Source organism: Ixodes scapularis, unplaced genomic scaffold (genome assembly GCF_016920785.2).
Source record: "Ixodes scapularis isolate PalLabHiFi unplaced genomic scaffold, ASM1692078v2 PGA_scaffold3__209_contigs__length_174095766, whole genome shotgun sequence".
NCBI classification, from domain to species: Eukaryota; Metazoa; Arthropoda; class Arachnida; order Ixodida; family Ixodidae; genus Ixodes; species Ixodes scapularis.
Genome location: NW_024609868.1, coordinates 14869517 through 14884472, shown reverse-complemented (window position 1 = coordinate 14884472; position 14956 = coordinate 14869517). Strand labels below are relative to the sequence as shown.

The following is a 14956-nucleotide window of genomic DNA, read 5'->3' as shown; positions in this document are numbered from 1 at the left end:
GTATCCTACCGGTTTTTTTTCAGATTTGTTATGTATTACAAGTAGGGTTCAGTCTTTTCAGATTAATCCGATAAACTCGGAAAAACACTCGCCGGTAAAATTTTCTGCAGTTAGGATTTATGCGAAAAACTCAGAATTTTAAAGTCGATGGCAAAACAAAAAAAAATGGCATTTTACGAATAAAGTTTGTCGGAGCAGAGGGCTGGTAATTCTAAGCAAAAACAAATTCAACTTTTTTTTTTTTTTTTATTTAGGAAGTTTCCCGTTTATTTTGTTGAGGTTCATTAAGTTCAGCGAGCGAATGTACTTCCGAACCTCTGAACCACGACAAAAACCACCATTTCGGTTTCCAGTTTGGACTATGGATGGGGAGGGCGGACGGCGGAGAAAAGCTTGCCTGCCTTTTGACAGATGGGGTGGAGGGCTCACCTGTGAAGTGAGCCTTGACTCAACTGAAATACATTTAACTGAAGTATGAATTTATTGCACACTTTACATGACATTGCAAGTATAGTTTTTCTAAACGGTAAATAGAGGATTGCCTGGGAAAATATAACCAGTGTAGTCAACTTAAGTTGTTCCTGGATTGCTTTATGTTGCATTACTTTTTAAGTAGTAGGCAAATGAAAGTCCCAAAGCTTCGTATTTGACCATTTATTTAAGGTAGTATACGCTTTCAATTCTAAGCTATTTTGATAAGCAAATCAAGTTGATATTTCCTGCAACCATGCTACTTCAAGATTAAATAGGGCAAAAGTTGGGAGGAAACTGACGAGATGAAAGTGAGACGAGGGCTGAATCAGCTAGAGCTCCCATAGAATTGTCTGCGTGCAGCTGTAGTCGCATGTAGCATTTTAGCTGTTCCAAACCAGCTTTAGCATCTAAGCAGCCCGGAACCTTGTACAAAAATTTAATTCAAGGTGAGCTTTTCTCCTGGATTCGGGGAGGGCAGCTGAAGGTTATATGCGCGGGGGCTGCGGTGACGTCTGAACGACGCTGAGTTCCGTTTGGCTTTGCTTGAAAGGATAATGGGTAGACCTCAATGCTAGATGCCTTGAGGTCTACTCACTGTTCTTTTTAATTCAGGCAAAAACTCGGTGTTCCAACATCAAGACTCCCGTGCAAGAAGCAAACAAACTTGAGCTGTATACTGATGTCAAATGCAGCTGCAGAAATATCTTTCGATAATGGTGATTGTTTTATGAGTTTGGTGTATGTTTCTGTCCAAACACTTTTGTATACTGAAAAAAAATAACAGTAAAATTAATCTTTATATTTCTGAGAATTGGCAATCTAACAAAGAATAAACTCTGATAAACCCCGAATTTCCAGCGAAAAATAAGCTCCAAAAAATCGCCCTCTGAATTTATCGAAAAATAAACTCTGAAAACACGCAATTCTAATCAGAAGTTTAATGTATCAAGCATTGGTTTTAATGCAAGGTAGACCTATTATACATACATTTACCAGAGAAAGGGTCCCCTCTCAGAAGCAGCATGCAGCAGTTTTGGGAAATTTACTTTTACTTTACCTGGACTTTAGTCTTCATGGTATCCTATTTATTTTCTCGAAATTCAAGAGCAATTGAGAAAATTGTAAATGAGGATGTGCTGAAACCAACATTCAAATTTCCGCATGCTCTCCAGTGGTGCGATGCCACAAATGGTAAACTTTCAGGTTGTGCAAATAATCTTCAAGAGAGTATGCATAGAGCATTTCTTGTGTGCTTTTCAATGAATCAGCTTCCAAGCATTTTTTGCCCACCTTTAAAAGTCTTTCGATAAGTTGGAAACCTGATTTACTGCTCTCTGTACCATTTCTGTCGTCGCACTTCTGTTGGTAGTACGGGTTTTCAGCTTGCGAAACACGATGAAAACATAATTCGAAAATTCAATAACTTTGCAAAATGTTTTTCTTTTCACACAATACTTGGGGAACTGTTACAGCCATGTCTATCAGTGTGTTGAGCCAATTTCGAGACAATTCAGCGACCATGAAAAAATCGCTGGAGTACCCCTTTAAGTTAGTTACAGCAACTTAAAAGTAAAAGTAATGTTTGATTTACTTAGTAGTCATAGTAACTTGATTACTTTCAAGATACTTTATTTTCTATTTTGCTATGTAGATATTGATGACAACACACAACGACTACAATTTATATTTATTACCTTCCTCTTTCTCTTAAGAGCTCTCTTATTACCCTTTCTCAGCCAAGAGGAGAGGGAGATCCCAGTAACAGACAGGTACATTACAATAGGGAGGGGAAGGCTAAACCATTTGGAACTGTATAAAGTTGTCTCGGAATGTGTAGCGCTTTTCTTTTAAATTTCTTCTATGCAACGCAGAACAAAAGACTCGACCGTGGATTATGGGCTTGCGGCCCTTGGCAAAGGGCAAGTTGACCAGTTGAAACATCAGGCCGGGCAGCGTCTACTGGCAGTCACTCGCTTTCGCAAAGAAAGCTGTCACCGCGAATGCTGCGGCACCGACGACAGAGGCTCTCGTTCAGCGTTAAACAGTTCACTGTTTAACGCTGAATGCTCTTTCACTTGGCTGAAGAGGCGGGAGTGTTCGATGAGGCCGGAAAGGGTGACCGAGAGAGCCACGCACGGAAAAGTTAGAATAAAGCAAATGCTAAATGTGCTTTTCTGCGTGTAGAAAAAAAAAAAAAGTGGAAAAACATTTGCTTTCTGCGCCGGCATCTTGCTTTGACGAAAAAAGTTTTGAGTTTGTTTTATTTTGTTGCGTCTTAATGTGGGACACAACCTCCGCACATAGTTGAGCCCACTCTAGTGTTCACAAAATAGGGTAATGTTTTCCCTAAAAGTATCTCTTTGCAGATACTACTTAGTTAATCTTTCAAAAAAGTATTAAAGGTATCGTTAGTTATTAGAAAAAGAAAATGCACCAAACTATGGTTAAAAGTTAGTATTGCGATACTACCCATGACTGGTGTGCAGTCACGCAGTGGCAAGGCCACATACCCAGAATGGTGGTTCTTTCCGGGCAGCATTTATGCAGTGCACTACAGTCTAAGCTCATTACAACGGACGTTTGGATAACATACCGATTTCTAAAGTTCGGTTGGTTTTCCTCTACATACCACTGACTCAACTTCATATCCGCATACAAACTACTCCTTTTACAACAGACCAAAATTTTGACCAGAATCAAGGTCTGTTATAATCAGCTCAGACTGTAGCGCCTAATAAGAAGCACACTCGGAGCAGCCAACTAACTGCCCGAAAGACAAATAAGAAGCACACTCGGAGCAGCCAACTAACTGCCCAAAAGACACCTAGCAGCGAGATGGAGCAAAACTAACTGGTTTCAGAGTTAAATTGAGGAGTGTGGCATTTCAAAACTTTGCACAGACCTAATGCAACGACCTGGCAGTGCAGTGGGGCATGTAGTTATGTCCACAAAGTTCTCACGTTTCGGTTAAACAAATTTATTATGAAAGCAGATATACTCGCCAAAGTATAAAAAGAGGTGATTTATTCACAGGGTTAACATTTCATTATCAAATTTCCTATTAAAGAATGTTTTAGCGAAGTAACCTAGTCCCCGTCCTTTGCAACAAAGAAATTGCTTAGCCTAGTCCAGCGGCTTATAACAAGGAAACAGTGTCCCAGTCCAGCCGCTAACAAGGAAACTGCACGTCGGAATTATACAACATGGACACTTTCCCGGTCCGGTAGGGTGCAACCGGACTTTTTGATTACTTCCACAGAAACTGTGATGCCACAACGGACGCATGTCTCGATCGGTTTTCCCAGCAGGTACATGGCCAGAAAACCTGGCAAATAAAGAAAAGACGACAGTTGGAAGACAAATGCAAAGTAAATGATTTGAATGAGTGGTTTCCACCTACTATACAATGTATCATCTTACAATGGACTGCAACGAACGTTACGAGCCATCCCACCCAATCCAGAACTGTAAATGTGTGATGTGCCCCATTTGTCACTACACCCCTCTTGCAGATTGCGTGACACTCCCACAGCCTTGGACTGGCTCCGATCTCACATCACATCCGCTGCAGTCCGTTGCAAAGTGAAATGCCGTATAGTCACTCTTCAGCCACTAAAAGCAAAAACGACAAAAGGACCTCACCTCCAACAAAGGCATCACCGGCGCCATTGGTGTCGACAATGTCTTCAGTCTTGAGCTTCGGCACAGAAAAGGTTTGTGTATCATTACCTGCAAGAAGAAATAGAACCCAACATTTAAAGCTGTGCCAGACTTTTAATGGCAACGTTTTGCAGAGGAGAATCTAGATATTCATGCCCATAGCACCTAACGTTAGGACAAAAAGCTCTGTAAACTTGGGACAGCAGTAAAACCGGAAAAGAGAACAAAAGGTTCTTTCACACTGACAGCCATTGCAGTTGTAGTGTACAGTGTTGGACAAAGCCAATGATGGGAGCATGCGGCCTAGAGGTACACAGTGCACGTCATCATGCCTATGGGGGCAAAAGAAACGAATCTCGCCTAGCTGAATGTACCTCTATCGAACATGGAAAGGTCGGACAGCCGAATGTCGGTAGCCGCCATCTCTCAACCAGCAAGCATCAACACACTAATTCCTCACACACTGGTTCCTCTGGCCGTCTGACACTTTTCTTGTTTGGTTAACTGATCACATAATTAGTGAAGGTATCTTCCACTGCTACACGCCCCAGCATTTAACACGCTTGTGCGGGGCATAAATATACCTTGGGCAACTATCACGTCCTCCGCTCCCTGGGTGATGACGACCATCCTCTCGAAGTGGCCGCTCTCCTTGGGAAACTTGCTGATCAGCTTGGCAATCTCGACCGTGTCGGTGGTCTGAGGGGACAAGAGTGTGGGCTTGTGACTTCCAGAAACACTGACTTGTATTCTGTGCATAGCAGCTTAAAAAGTGGCCAAAATGTTGCAAGTAAAAAAAAGCAGGTATAACTTACTCCCAAGTTGTGCACATTTGCAAACTCACGGGCTTCCTGTAATGTAAAAGAAAGGAAGAGGACAGAAGGGTCAAATAGACAAAAGTGCTGACTTTGCGCAATCTCAATGCTCTGATGAATGTGACCATAGCTTTTTTTTTTGCTTATACACACAATCCAGCACTAACTCGGCACTTGGTCAGTGCTCACCGTCTCGTTGCCAAAGAGGATGTCGATGTAGGGGAAGGCCTGCATCATCTGTTCCTTGAAGATGCTGCAGAGGAAGGGGGCACTCAGGTTCATGCAGAACGTCTTGCCCTTGCTGCACGCATGCTTGGCTACCGTCAGGATGCTGTCCAGGCTGACACTCAGGAAGAATCCCTGCGGGGAAAGACAAACGGCCCAACTTGTGACGGCACAAAAAACGTCGCCTGGCTTAGACGTTCCGCCAAATGCAAAGAATGTGAAATACTGTGAGATAATCGAAATGTGAAATAACCGGAATTACGGTATATGCGATGCGACACAAAGCGAAAGAATTGTGGATGCGATGCAAGAAAGACTTCACTCCCTCTTAGAGACACTTTCCTAAAAGATTTGGAATTGAATGGCATGACACGGATGCTGCCGTGCAAACTTGACAATGTAATGCCTCTGTGCCTGCTATTAGATTATTCTATGAATCCGCAACCCCTGTTCCTATGCAGCATGGGGCGCGGGGCGGAAGGGTCTCTTAGCCTACCCCTACTGCAGTGCAATGTTGTTACGATCCGACAACAAACCAACAGCTGCGCTCCGTCGTTGACACCTCTCTCGTAGCCTTGCTACAGTGCAACTGACACCAGCATGAGCAAGTACGGTCCATGCAGGCTTCCCATATAAAGCTATCGCTGCAAAAAGAGATGCTACGACTTCCTCAGTTGTGCGTTTAAAACCGTGATGAGGGACAGAGGATGTTGGTGACATACTGAAATGTAGTAATAGGAGGCTTCCTCCATCAAAGCCTTGTTGTCGGGCTTGCAAAGGTGCTCCGAAGAGTAGAGCTGCGCTGCAGCCAGGTTGGCACACAGAGACCTGCAAACAATGTGTCGTTTAATCGAGAGAGTTAAAGCCAGGAAAATCAGACGACGACTAAGTGCGTCGTCCGGTACAGCAAGTACACCAAGTGTTCCAGCACACGTCACTGGCACGTCGTAACGCAAGAAGGGGCACGCCAATCGAAGGGCAATGCAAAGAATGCACAGTCGTCGTTGGGCCGAAATTGAGGCAACACCTTTGGGGCCATGTTTAATGCATCGGTTTGAGACGTGCTCCACGCGCCAGGGTGTCTGCTCACCTGCTTCGGCCCTGCTGGGTGAGGAGCACCGCGCAAGTTCCAGTGGCCTCCTTGTCGCTGTACTGGTAGCGCACGTTCACGCCGGCCTCCTTGGCCTTCTGCTCCAGGATGCCGCCAAACTTGTCGTGGCCGATGCATCCCATGAAAGTCGTCACTTCGGGAACCTGGACCACCCACTGGCGTCGAAAGAAGAGACTGGGACGCTCAAATCAACTGTGCCTGTCTATTGAAGAGACTGCGAAATGAAAGCTGGCAGTCTGATTAACGAGTTGCTCAATGACCCTCGATTCTCTCATTAGGGCAACGTCGAGCTTGTGCATTGAAGCGGTGCATACGCTGCAAGTTTTTACAGCGATTGCCGACGCTTCCGCATGTAAAAATGCGGAAGTGTGCGTACAAGACGTGGAAGCACACAAAGTGTGCGAAAAAGCTGCATAATTTTTTTAGTTAACCAAACTGCCTGAATTTTCTGAATGACCGGGCTTTCCTCTGCGCAGCATGCTACAATCTGATAACTCTAAATTGGGAACAGCTATTGATGCAAGATGACGCTAAGACCAACATTCAAGTTTCTCCGTGTATTTCAGAGGCATGTCGCTGGAAGGCAGATTTGCAGGTTAAGCAGGCAGTCTTGATAACATAGTATGTTGCACAATTTTGTTGCACCTGCCAAGTGAGTGTTTTTTTATTAAAAGAAGAAAAGGTGAACAAAACGAGGACAATGAAGACACAAAGACAACAGGACAGGCGCCTGTCCTGTCGTCTTTATTGTTCTCGCTTTGTTCATGCTTTTATCCTTCCAAAAAAAAGTTGACATATTATTTGGATTATTAATTCACTCATCCATATTGGTGTACTGAGCCAATATCAGGGCAATCAAAAACCATGAAAAAACTGGTAAAGCATCCTTTCAAAGATAAGAGCAGCTAACGGCTGAAACATTTTTCTTCAGTGCTGCTACTTCTGAGGATTTCTCAACTTCTGTCAAGTCCAACTACCCTGAGCAATTTTTGGTCAACGAATTTAAAGGCTCTGAAACCAAAAATCCTACTGACTGCTTGGCTGCAAACTAGGTTGCATTATTGCAAAGTTACAAAAAACAAAAAAATTTGGATTCCACTTTTCACTATATGCTTTAACAAACAAAGCAACCACGCTAAAATTCTATCATTCTAAAGGCCAGGAATGTATTGTTTTCCACGTCATAAAGACTCGACAATAAGAGTTCTGCGATGGGACTGATTTCCTGCCAGCAAATTTTGTGACAGTTGCCATTACCTTTATATTGCGTGCGAGCTAATGCCAATCTCCAGCAACGAGAATCAACTCGGGCCACACTCAAGAGCATCTCAAAGATAAGCCCGAAGATAAGCAAGGAGCGCAGGGAGCCATCGAGGCAATAGTGCTAGCTATTAGCCAGAGAAAAGTGAACGCCAAGAAAACACAGAATCAAAAAAAAAAAAAAAAAAAAAGTTGTAACAGTTGTGTAGCTGTTTCCATTTAAAAGTTGAGGGGGGAAGGTTTTTTTATCTATCTCAGAAATTGAGATTTATCCAAGTTGCATGTTTTGTTCAAAGTAAAACAAAACCTCCATTTAAACATAATGACTAGGGAGAAAGACGACAATGAAGGAGAGGAAGAACAAGAGTCTCAAACACAACTGAAATTTATTGACAAAAAATCCTGCTTATATAGACTTCAGGCACCTCCACAAACATAAAAAAAGAACACAAAGAAGGAAACAACCTTTTTTGCAAACATATGTATGCAAACACTGATAGGAGCGAATAACCACAACAGGTCTAAAAAAAAGGGGGGACGGGCCTAACTTATCAGTGAACTTCACTATAAGACAAGACGGAAATATAGAAAGACAAATTCATAAAAAAATAGAACAGTTTAAAAGGATCAAGTTGCCGGCTGAGATTTGAAACAGCTAGGATTGGTGAATCGCACCTCAAATTATTTATTCCGTTTTCTTTTTTTCAAATCTTAATAATGTACACATACATTTTTATGTATGAAAGGAGGACGACGACAAGACCGACTGGAGTCCCACAGCTCCAGTCCCAATTCTTCATGCACACCTGTGACATGGATTGACTTTTTTATAGTACAGCACATATGTACCTGACCCAGAGAATATGTCCTGTACATCAAACTAGCTCTACAAAAGCTCCGACGACAGATGACAGAAGGAAACGAGAGACCAAGACACATGAAAATGAAATCGGAAGGCAAAACGAAGTCGTAACTGATCGTGCCTCTCTCAAAAAAGAGGTTGGAGAAAGAGACCATGGCTTTCCAGTTACTAGGAAGATTAGCCCACAGACCAGCAATATTTGGGCAAGATTGCAAGGAATGGAGAAAAGGGAACATTTGCAGCTATTTCGAGGTGAGCGTGTTGGTACAGACTAAAAGCTCTCAGCAGAATTACACACACAGGGACAGAACACGGGCAGTACATCTTTTGTGTGCTGTCCTTTTATGTGCAACTCTTTCATGAATTCTCAGCTAGGCTCCCAGAGATCTTGTAGTCTCAAATCTCCGACCATTGGATTACAACTAAGCGACCATATTGCTATGGATACGACACAAATGGAAGTGTCATATTGACATACATACTATGAGTGCGAAGTGACCAAACGGTCGAAATGGCCTTCAGGAAAGATATTCAGTATGCAAATTTTGCAAAAAATTGGAATGAACAAAAGAAAAATTGTAAAGCATAAACTGATTGGGTTGATAGTACGAGAGGGTCTCATCACCCTGAAGAATCCTAGTGACCACATACAGTTGTGATATTTTGTATGTGTAGACCTACCCTCTTGACATCGCCTAAGCGTGACACTATGAAGCAAAATTCCATACTATTTGCAACAGAATGTTGTGAATAGAGAAAACCTAATCATTGCCAACAACATCTTCAGAATTGCCATCATTAGCCATTTTTATGCTGAACAATAACCCGTTTGTTACTTTGTTATGGCAACCTACCCTTCCCCTACTTTTGCTTTTTAAAAATTCACAGTATACTAAAAAAAAAAAAAAAAGTGCTTGTACCAGATGCTAAATCAGCATGATCCATAAGCAATCTATCAAAAACTAAAGCTACCTTTGCAGAGGTATAGTCTTCACCTTGATTTAAAATGAGCGAATGACAGGATGTGCAGAGGTACATTCCCCTCGATTTAAAAAGAGCGAACGACAGGATGTGCAGAGGTACATTTACCTCGATTTAAAATAAGCAAACGACAGGAAGCAAAAAAATAAAACTTGATACATTGAACATGAATTTTACAACGGCTCCACGACATTGTGCTCGATGACTCAATGATTCCTTTTAACGAGGGCAGCGAGGCAGAATTTGTGCCGTACCTGAAACACCCGCAGAGTGTTTTGCGTCGCACCACCTGCAATATAGCTGCAGTCATATTTTCCCACAAGCTCCGTGTACCTGTAGAAAAAAATATGACAGCATCTTGATTAAAAGTACAATGGAAAAAGGGATGCACAATGTGGCTTAACCACCAAGAACCGGACGGCATTTTTGCGACCATCAGAACAGCACATGCAGTCATCATCTTGTATGTTAAATCATCACATAACCTACATTACTAGAGGCAGCACCGTGGCTGCCCTGAGTCAATAAAGATTACTATTATTATTACTAATGATGTAGCAGTCACTCGAGCCTGCATGCACGAAAGCCCCGACAGCTATGGCCTAATTTGAAGTGGAATATAGGCACTTTTCCCCCTCATCAAACAGCTCAATCCCAATTGATTTAAGAAAAAAAAAAAAAAAGAAGCCTAGTATTTTAATTTATTACTTCAAAGTAATAACACAAAACAGAGGAGCCACATGCCGTCGCCGCCGCTTGCGCGCTCCCCAAAAGGAAAGACGTTGGAATGAACCATCTAATAAATTGTTACTTACAAAGCCGCATGTTTCTCGTCGGCAAGAATGGCGTCGTTGGGTTTCAATGAGTATCTGAGGGAAAAGAAATTGTGGCGTGTTGTGGGATGTGGGACATGTTCCAACCATATTGTAAGGCAAGAATTTAACAGTGCGCTGCTACATGCATGTTATTTAAATTATCAAGTGTCTAGAGTTTCGTCCGGACAGAACAATATCAGATGCAGTAGAGTTCTGTCCTGAAGGAACGATAGCGGGCCTAGAAGAGTTCCTTCCAGATGAGAAGACAGCAGGTGCAGTAGGGGTAGCACTCAGTTGGTCGACAGACTGTTTAGCGTTAGACTGTTTAGAAAAGTCAAGGGCGAAACAAAGTTTCGCCCTTGACTTTTCATCGAAAGACACTTTAGCGAATTTGGCCGCCACGAAGCGGCATGTACGGGTGGGCCAGGTGGGTTAGTATTTTTGTAATGAGCCACCGCAGACTGTCGCCTCGAGGCTGTGTGAACAGGGGGGCCAGATGGGTTAACACGCGCGATACACATCATTAGCTAAAACATTGATTTACTCAAATGGCCGCTGTTCACTGAAACATCATTTAAACGGAGCTCAACCTAATGATGACTATCGTTCCATCTGGATGAAACTCTAAAGGGTTTGCTAACTTTCGGTCTGGACGGAACCTTAGCCACAACCTCTAAATTAAGCAGTGGATGATGAAACCGAAACTGGAAGAAATATTAAAATGCAGTGCACTACGTTGTTCAGCAAACTGCTATCATAAACAAACCTAAAACTGCTGTGCCGCGAGCTAGTCCCCGCAGAGTCGCATCTGCGCCCTGTTTATTAATTTGTTTTGTGATTCTCTGCATCGCATATAATCCTCGTTAATTCTGGGCGACAGGCTCAGACTTTCCGGAATACTATCTTACGCACAAATGAAGATTACTAACTGTTATTGATCGGAACTCACTTCGTCAAGAAATCATCTTCGACAGTAGCCGATATGTCGAGCAGCGGGTTGCCCATGCCAAAGAGCATTCCTTTTCTGAAAAAGAAATAGTAATATGAGCGCATCTCGTAAACAAAAGTCACCAAAACCCATCTTGTGCACTTGCGAAAGTTCCGCAGTAGTCGTAGTTCAGAAGGCGAGAATCAACGACTACTTAAGCGAAATCTTTTGTAATCTGCGTGCGGTATCGACACTAACTTTTAGCAACGGCAGCAAGAGACGTGCGCCGCAAACAAGACGGGCCGTTTTTCGCGCTTTTAATCGCGGTCGACGATTTTGGTCAATAATGAACACATATTACAGTGTCCACTTTGTTTTAGGCACAGGCAGCCGGTACCATCGACACGAGAAGAAACGTTATCGGCGTTACATTCTGTCGGGGGTTGGGTCAATTCGAGATGTTTGGCGCCCAATGGAGACAGAACACGTGGTTTTATTTTTCTTGGGATACGGGGAATAAGTTAAATTCACCTGAGTGTGGAGCTCATCGTGGCGTGGTACGTGTAGGAGACGTAGTGGACGAGATGATAAGAAGCACACGGGCTGGCAGGACCGGAAAGCTCAGGTGTTCAGGGCTGTGTGTTTGTGACACCGCGGCAACTGCCAGCGACTGCGGTTAAACAGGATGTACTGGATCACGTTGGCTGGATGACTTCGCAGAATGATTGGTCGGAGCTGACGGATTGTGTTGCCGTTGCCAAGCAACATAATATAAGCTTTTTAGCTAAACACCGAGATAAACTTAAAGGCACCTACTTTCCTCGTAAGTTATTAAAAACATCTAAATAACGAAAACATTATCACTTGTAAAAAAACAGAAAATAAAAAGTTACTTAAGTATTTTATGCGTTTAAATAGGCTTTCTATTTCGGCCCTAATGTACCGCCCGGCTAGCTCAGTCGGTAGAGCACGAGACTCTTAATCTCGGGGTCGTGGGTTCGAGCCCCACGTTGGGCGCATTTTTTATTCTTTGATACGTTTTTTTATTGTTGTTAAATCGGGGGTTGGTAACATGTGACATTGTTGTAACATTAAAAATGTATTTAATGTTACAACAATTTCATAAAAAAAAAAAGAAAACTCGCATTGGTCCCTCTTCTTTCAGGTGATTTTTCAGAAAACTGTTGACAGGCAAGTTTCTTTTATTTACTGCTATTATACTACAGCGGATCATTATTCCCGATTTTAACGGGTCTCTCCTCAACAACGTCGTCCCGGTAGGCATCTAGCGCTAAGAGTTCTTCCATTGCAGCGTCCACAGCTTCATCGCCTCCCACGAAATGGACCGCTACTGGAATCAATTTTTCCGCCGGTTGTTGCGTTGCTAGTGGCACTTCTTCATGGTTATACTGCTCTTCTGTTGATGGGAGCTGATCTGGCGTTTCGCTGTCCGCACAGTAACAACGGCTATTTAGGAAGCCGCCACAGTAGCCTGGAACGCCACGTGTCACCATGCACTCCTTGAGGCACTGCGTCGGGTTCGTTGGGCACATGAAATACTGGGTTGTGGTTCCTGGAGCACATTGGGGATGCATACTCTCAGGATAACTGCTCACTTGCACTCGGTGCCACAATTCACTTTTCTGCACCGGTGCAGGATGGTGCAGATAAATAGAATAAATCCACCACAGCCTACTGTGGTCGATTTGCCATCAGCTTTGCAATGCCACCCAAAAATGCTCACAAAAAGACCTACTTTGCATATATTCACAGAACAAAAAGCAAGCAGCTAGATGGTGAAGGTTCAAAATGGTGGAAATTTTTACCTTAGACCGGGTTTCCTCAAGGACAACACAGGCACAAAGATGTGTCGGCTTTTTCCCTCAGGCTAGCCCCAGTCTTGGGTACTCTTCATTCAGCATTGCAGCTTTCCACGTATCATGTATCGAGAGGCGTTTTGCCGAAGGGAGAATGGTCATGCCTACATTTTGCTCAATTGACAATAGGGATTACCTCTTAGCTGCACAAAATAAATAGAACCAACCCAAATTGGGTTGTGCTGTGCCTTGCAAAAACTCCGACAACTGCAATACATGGCTATAGCATCGACATCACACGAGCAGACATTGTGGTGGTCTTGCTGCCAAGTGCATACCTTCTACAGCCAACATTTTGCACCACCAAACATCCATTTATTATCGCCAAAAATTGCAAATGACCACCAGCATGGTGCGACGCATTTTCACGCCAGACTAGAAACGACACGGCATCTGTCCTGGTCGCTCGGCCTTGCAGTGCATTCTCGACCAAGACCGTGGTCCTTAAAAGGCAACAAACGGAAGCTCATTCCAATCATGCGCTCAGCAAGCACAGAATCAACCGTGGCTCCATGACAAATTGTCTCCTTCGCAAAAAGCCCACTTAACGGTTCTTTGAATTTGGAGATACTTACCGGTATAAAACAGGAGCAAGAAACTCAACGTCTCCAAGGGATGACGAAGAGCCATTCTCCCGTTGTTGGTTCACTGGGGAACCACCTCACACCAACCAGCCCTGATCCAGCCGTACTAGAGCATACTTCTTTTTCTTCCATGCCATTGCTTGCAACTTCTTGTGGGATATCCTCTTTCTCCTCCACCAACTATTACAGCTCCAACTTCTTTCAGTAAACCTGTTCAGATATTTGTGGAGCGCAAGTTCGTCTGCTTCTTGGACGGGGGTTGCGATGATGCCCAAACGCTTATTGGCCGATTGAAAAAGATAGTGGGTAGATGTCTCAAGGCATCTAGCATAGAGGTCTACCCAATATCTTTTTATTCAAAGCCGACTGGAGCTCGGCGTTGTTTTGACGTCACCACAACTCCTGCGCAAGCAGCAGACGACTTGCTCTCTGCAGGGCATTCCATCTTGAAGATATGATGCAGTCACAGAAGTGGTTTGGATTGATTTCCCATTTTAGCAGTTAGTTCCTAGATATCTTAAATTGCTGAACGGTTAAGTTTTTGCACAGTCAGGTCGCAGAAATGAGCTGGCACGGGGTGTCATTTCCAATATCCCGTACGGAGCACACCAATGACAAAAACGTGCAATCAATTTTCCTAGTTTTACTGTAGTAGCTGAAAGGCTATTGTCATAACCACTACTACAATTTAGTGGAATGTGCTTATGTGTGGCACCAATGCAGGAGGTAAACCCTATTGTTCGACACGAAACTGGCCAGTATACTAAAAATGCAAACGTCACGTTTGGACCAGGCGCCCAGCACCGTCTACACGGGCAGGCGATTACTGGTTGGCCTTTCCTATTTTTCTCGAAATAAGAAGGTCGTCATACACTTTCTTGAAGTCAAAATAACCTCGCACCAGAAAGAGTTCCAATTGTGGCACTGAAGGAGTTTGTTAGTAAGGTGATTTTGGAAGTACAGAGATGTCAGCCACAAAAAACTAGGTAGTTTCATACACTACAAAAACAAACTATGCGTTGTCGAACGCCCATTCTCTGCTCAAATGCAGCACTAGTGCTCCGAACCAAATGCCAAATTTTCAGAACTGACTGTTATCCTGTTAGAAAGTTATACGCGATATTCAGAAAATCGCAACGGGAAAACGGGGACCGTTGTTCCCAAATTGGTGCCATACAGCTTCATGTATATTCGAATGCTCCGTCGGCTGCTGGTTTCCCATTCAAAATTTCAGAAAATTGCGCAACTTTTGAATAATACAATGGTTAATTTCCAAACTTGTTTTTTGCAATAAGGAAGGAAAAAAAAAAAAAAAAAAAACAATCTTTGAACTATTTTTGGTACACCCTGTACGAAAAGTACTA

At 43.2% G+C, this 14956-nt stretch overlaps 2 protein-coding genes and 1 non-coding gene across 3 annotated transcripts; 1 reads left to right on the top strand and 2 right to left on the bottom strand.

The window, feature by feature from the left end:
• Nucleotides 1-3481: 3481 nt before the first annotated feature.
• Nucleotides 3482-11853, bottom strand: LOC8037613 (adenosine kinase 2). The gene is made up of 11 exons (XM_002405375.5): nt 11663-11853; nt 11153-11227; nt 10204-10257; nt 9643-9721; nt 6265-6440; nt 5897-6002; nt 5139-5309; nt 4950-4985; nt 4719-4833; nt 4117-4203; nt 3482-3799 (listed from the first exon to the last, which is right to left on the bottom strand). Exons 1-11 carry the CDS (start codon nt 11677-11679, stop codon nt 3669-3671), a joined length of 1047 nt encoding a protein of 348 aa, XP_002405419.1. The 5' UTR covers nt 11680-11853; the 3' UTR covers nt 3482-3668.
• A 222-nt stretch (nt 11854-12075) lies between these two features.
• On the top strand, nt 12076-12148 carry Trnak-cuu. The gene has a single exon. It is a non-coding gene; the product is annotated as a tRNA-Lys (tRNA).
• Nucleotides 12149-12351: 203 nt separating this feature from the next.
• LOC115330157 lies at nt 12352-14774 on the bottom strand. The gene is made up of 2 exons (XM_029991858.3): nt 13584-14774; nt 12352-12704 (listed from the first exon to the last, which is right to left on the bottom strand). Exons 1-2 carry the CDS (start codon nt 13636-13638, stop codon nt 12352-12354), a joined length of 408 nt encoding a protein of 135 aa, XP_029847718.2. The 5' UTR covers nt 13639-14774.
• Nucleotides 14775-14956: the final 182 nt, after the last annotated feature.

Excerpts from the sequence above, each read along its gene's own strand:
- LOC8037613 (XM_002405375.5), bottom strand. Across the intron at positions 6,441-9,642 it reads ACACTCTGCGGGTGTTTCAG|TGGGTGGTCCAGGTTCCCGA; the intron begins GTACGGCACAAA and ends TTTCGACGCCAG. Across the intron at positions 4,834-4,949 it reads CAAATGTGCACAACTTGGGA|ACCACCGACACGGTCGAGAT; the intron begins GTAAGTTATACC and ends TTGTCCCCTCAG.
- LOC115330157 (XM_029991858.3), bottom strand. The coding sequence starts at position 13,638 with ATGGCTCTTCGTCATCCCTTGGAGACGTTGAGTTTCTTGCTCCTGTTT. Across the intron at positions 12,705-13,583 it reads CTTGCTCCTGTTTTATACCG|GAACCACAACCCAGTATTTC; the intron begins GTAAGTATCTCC and ends AATGTGCTCCAG.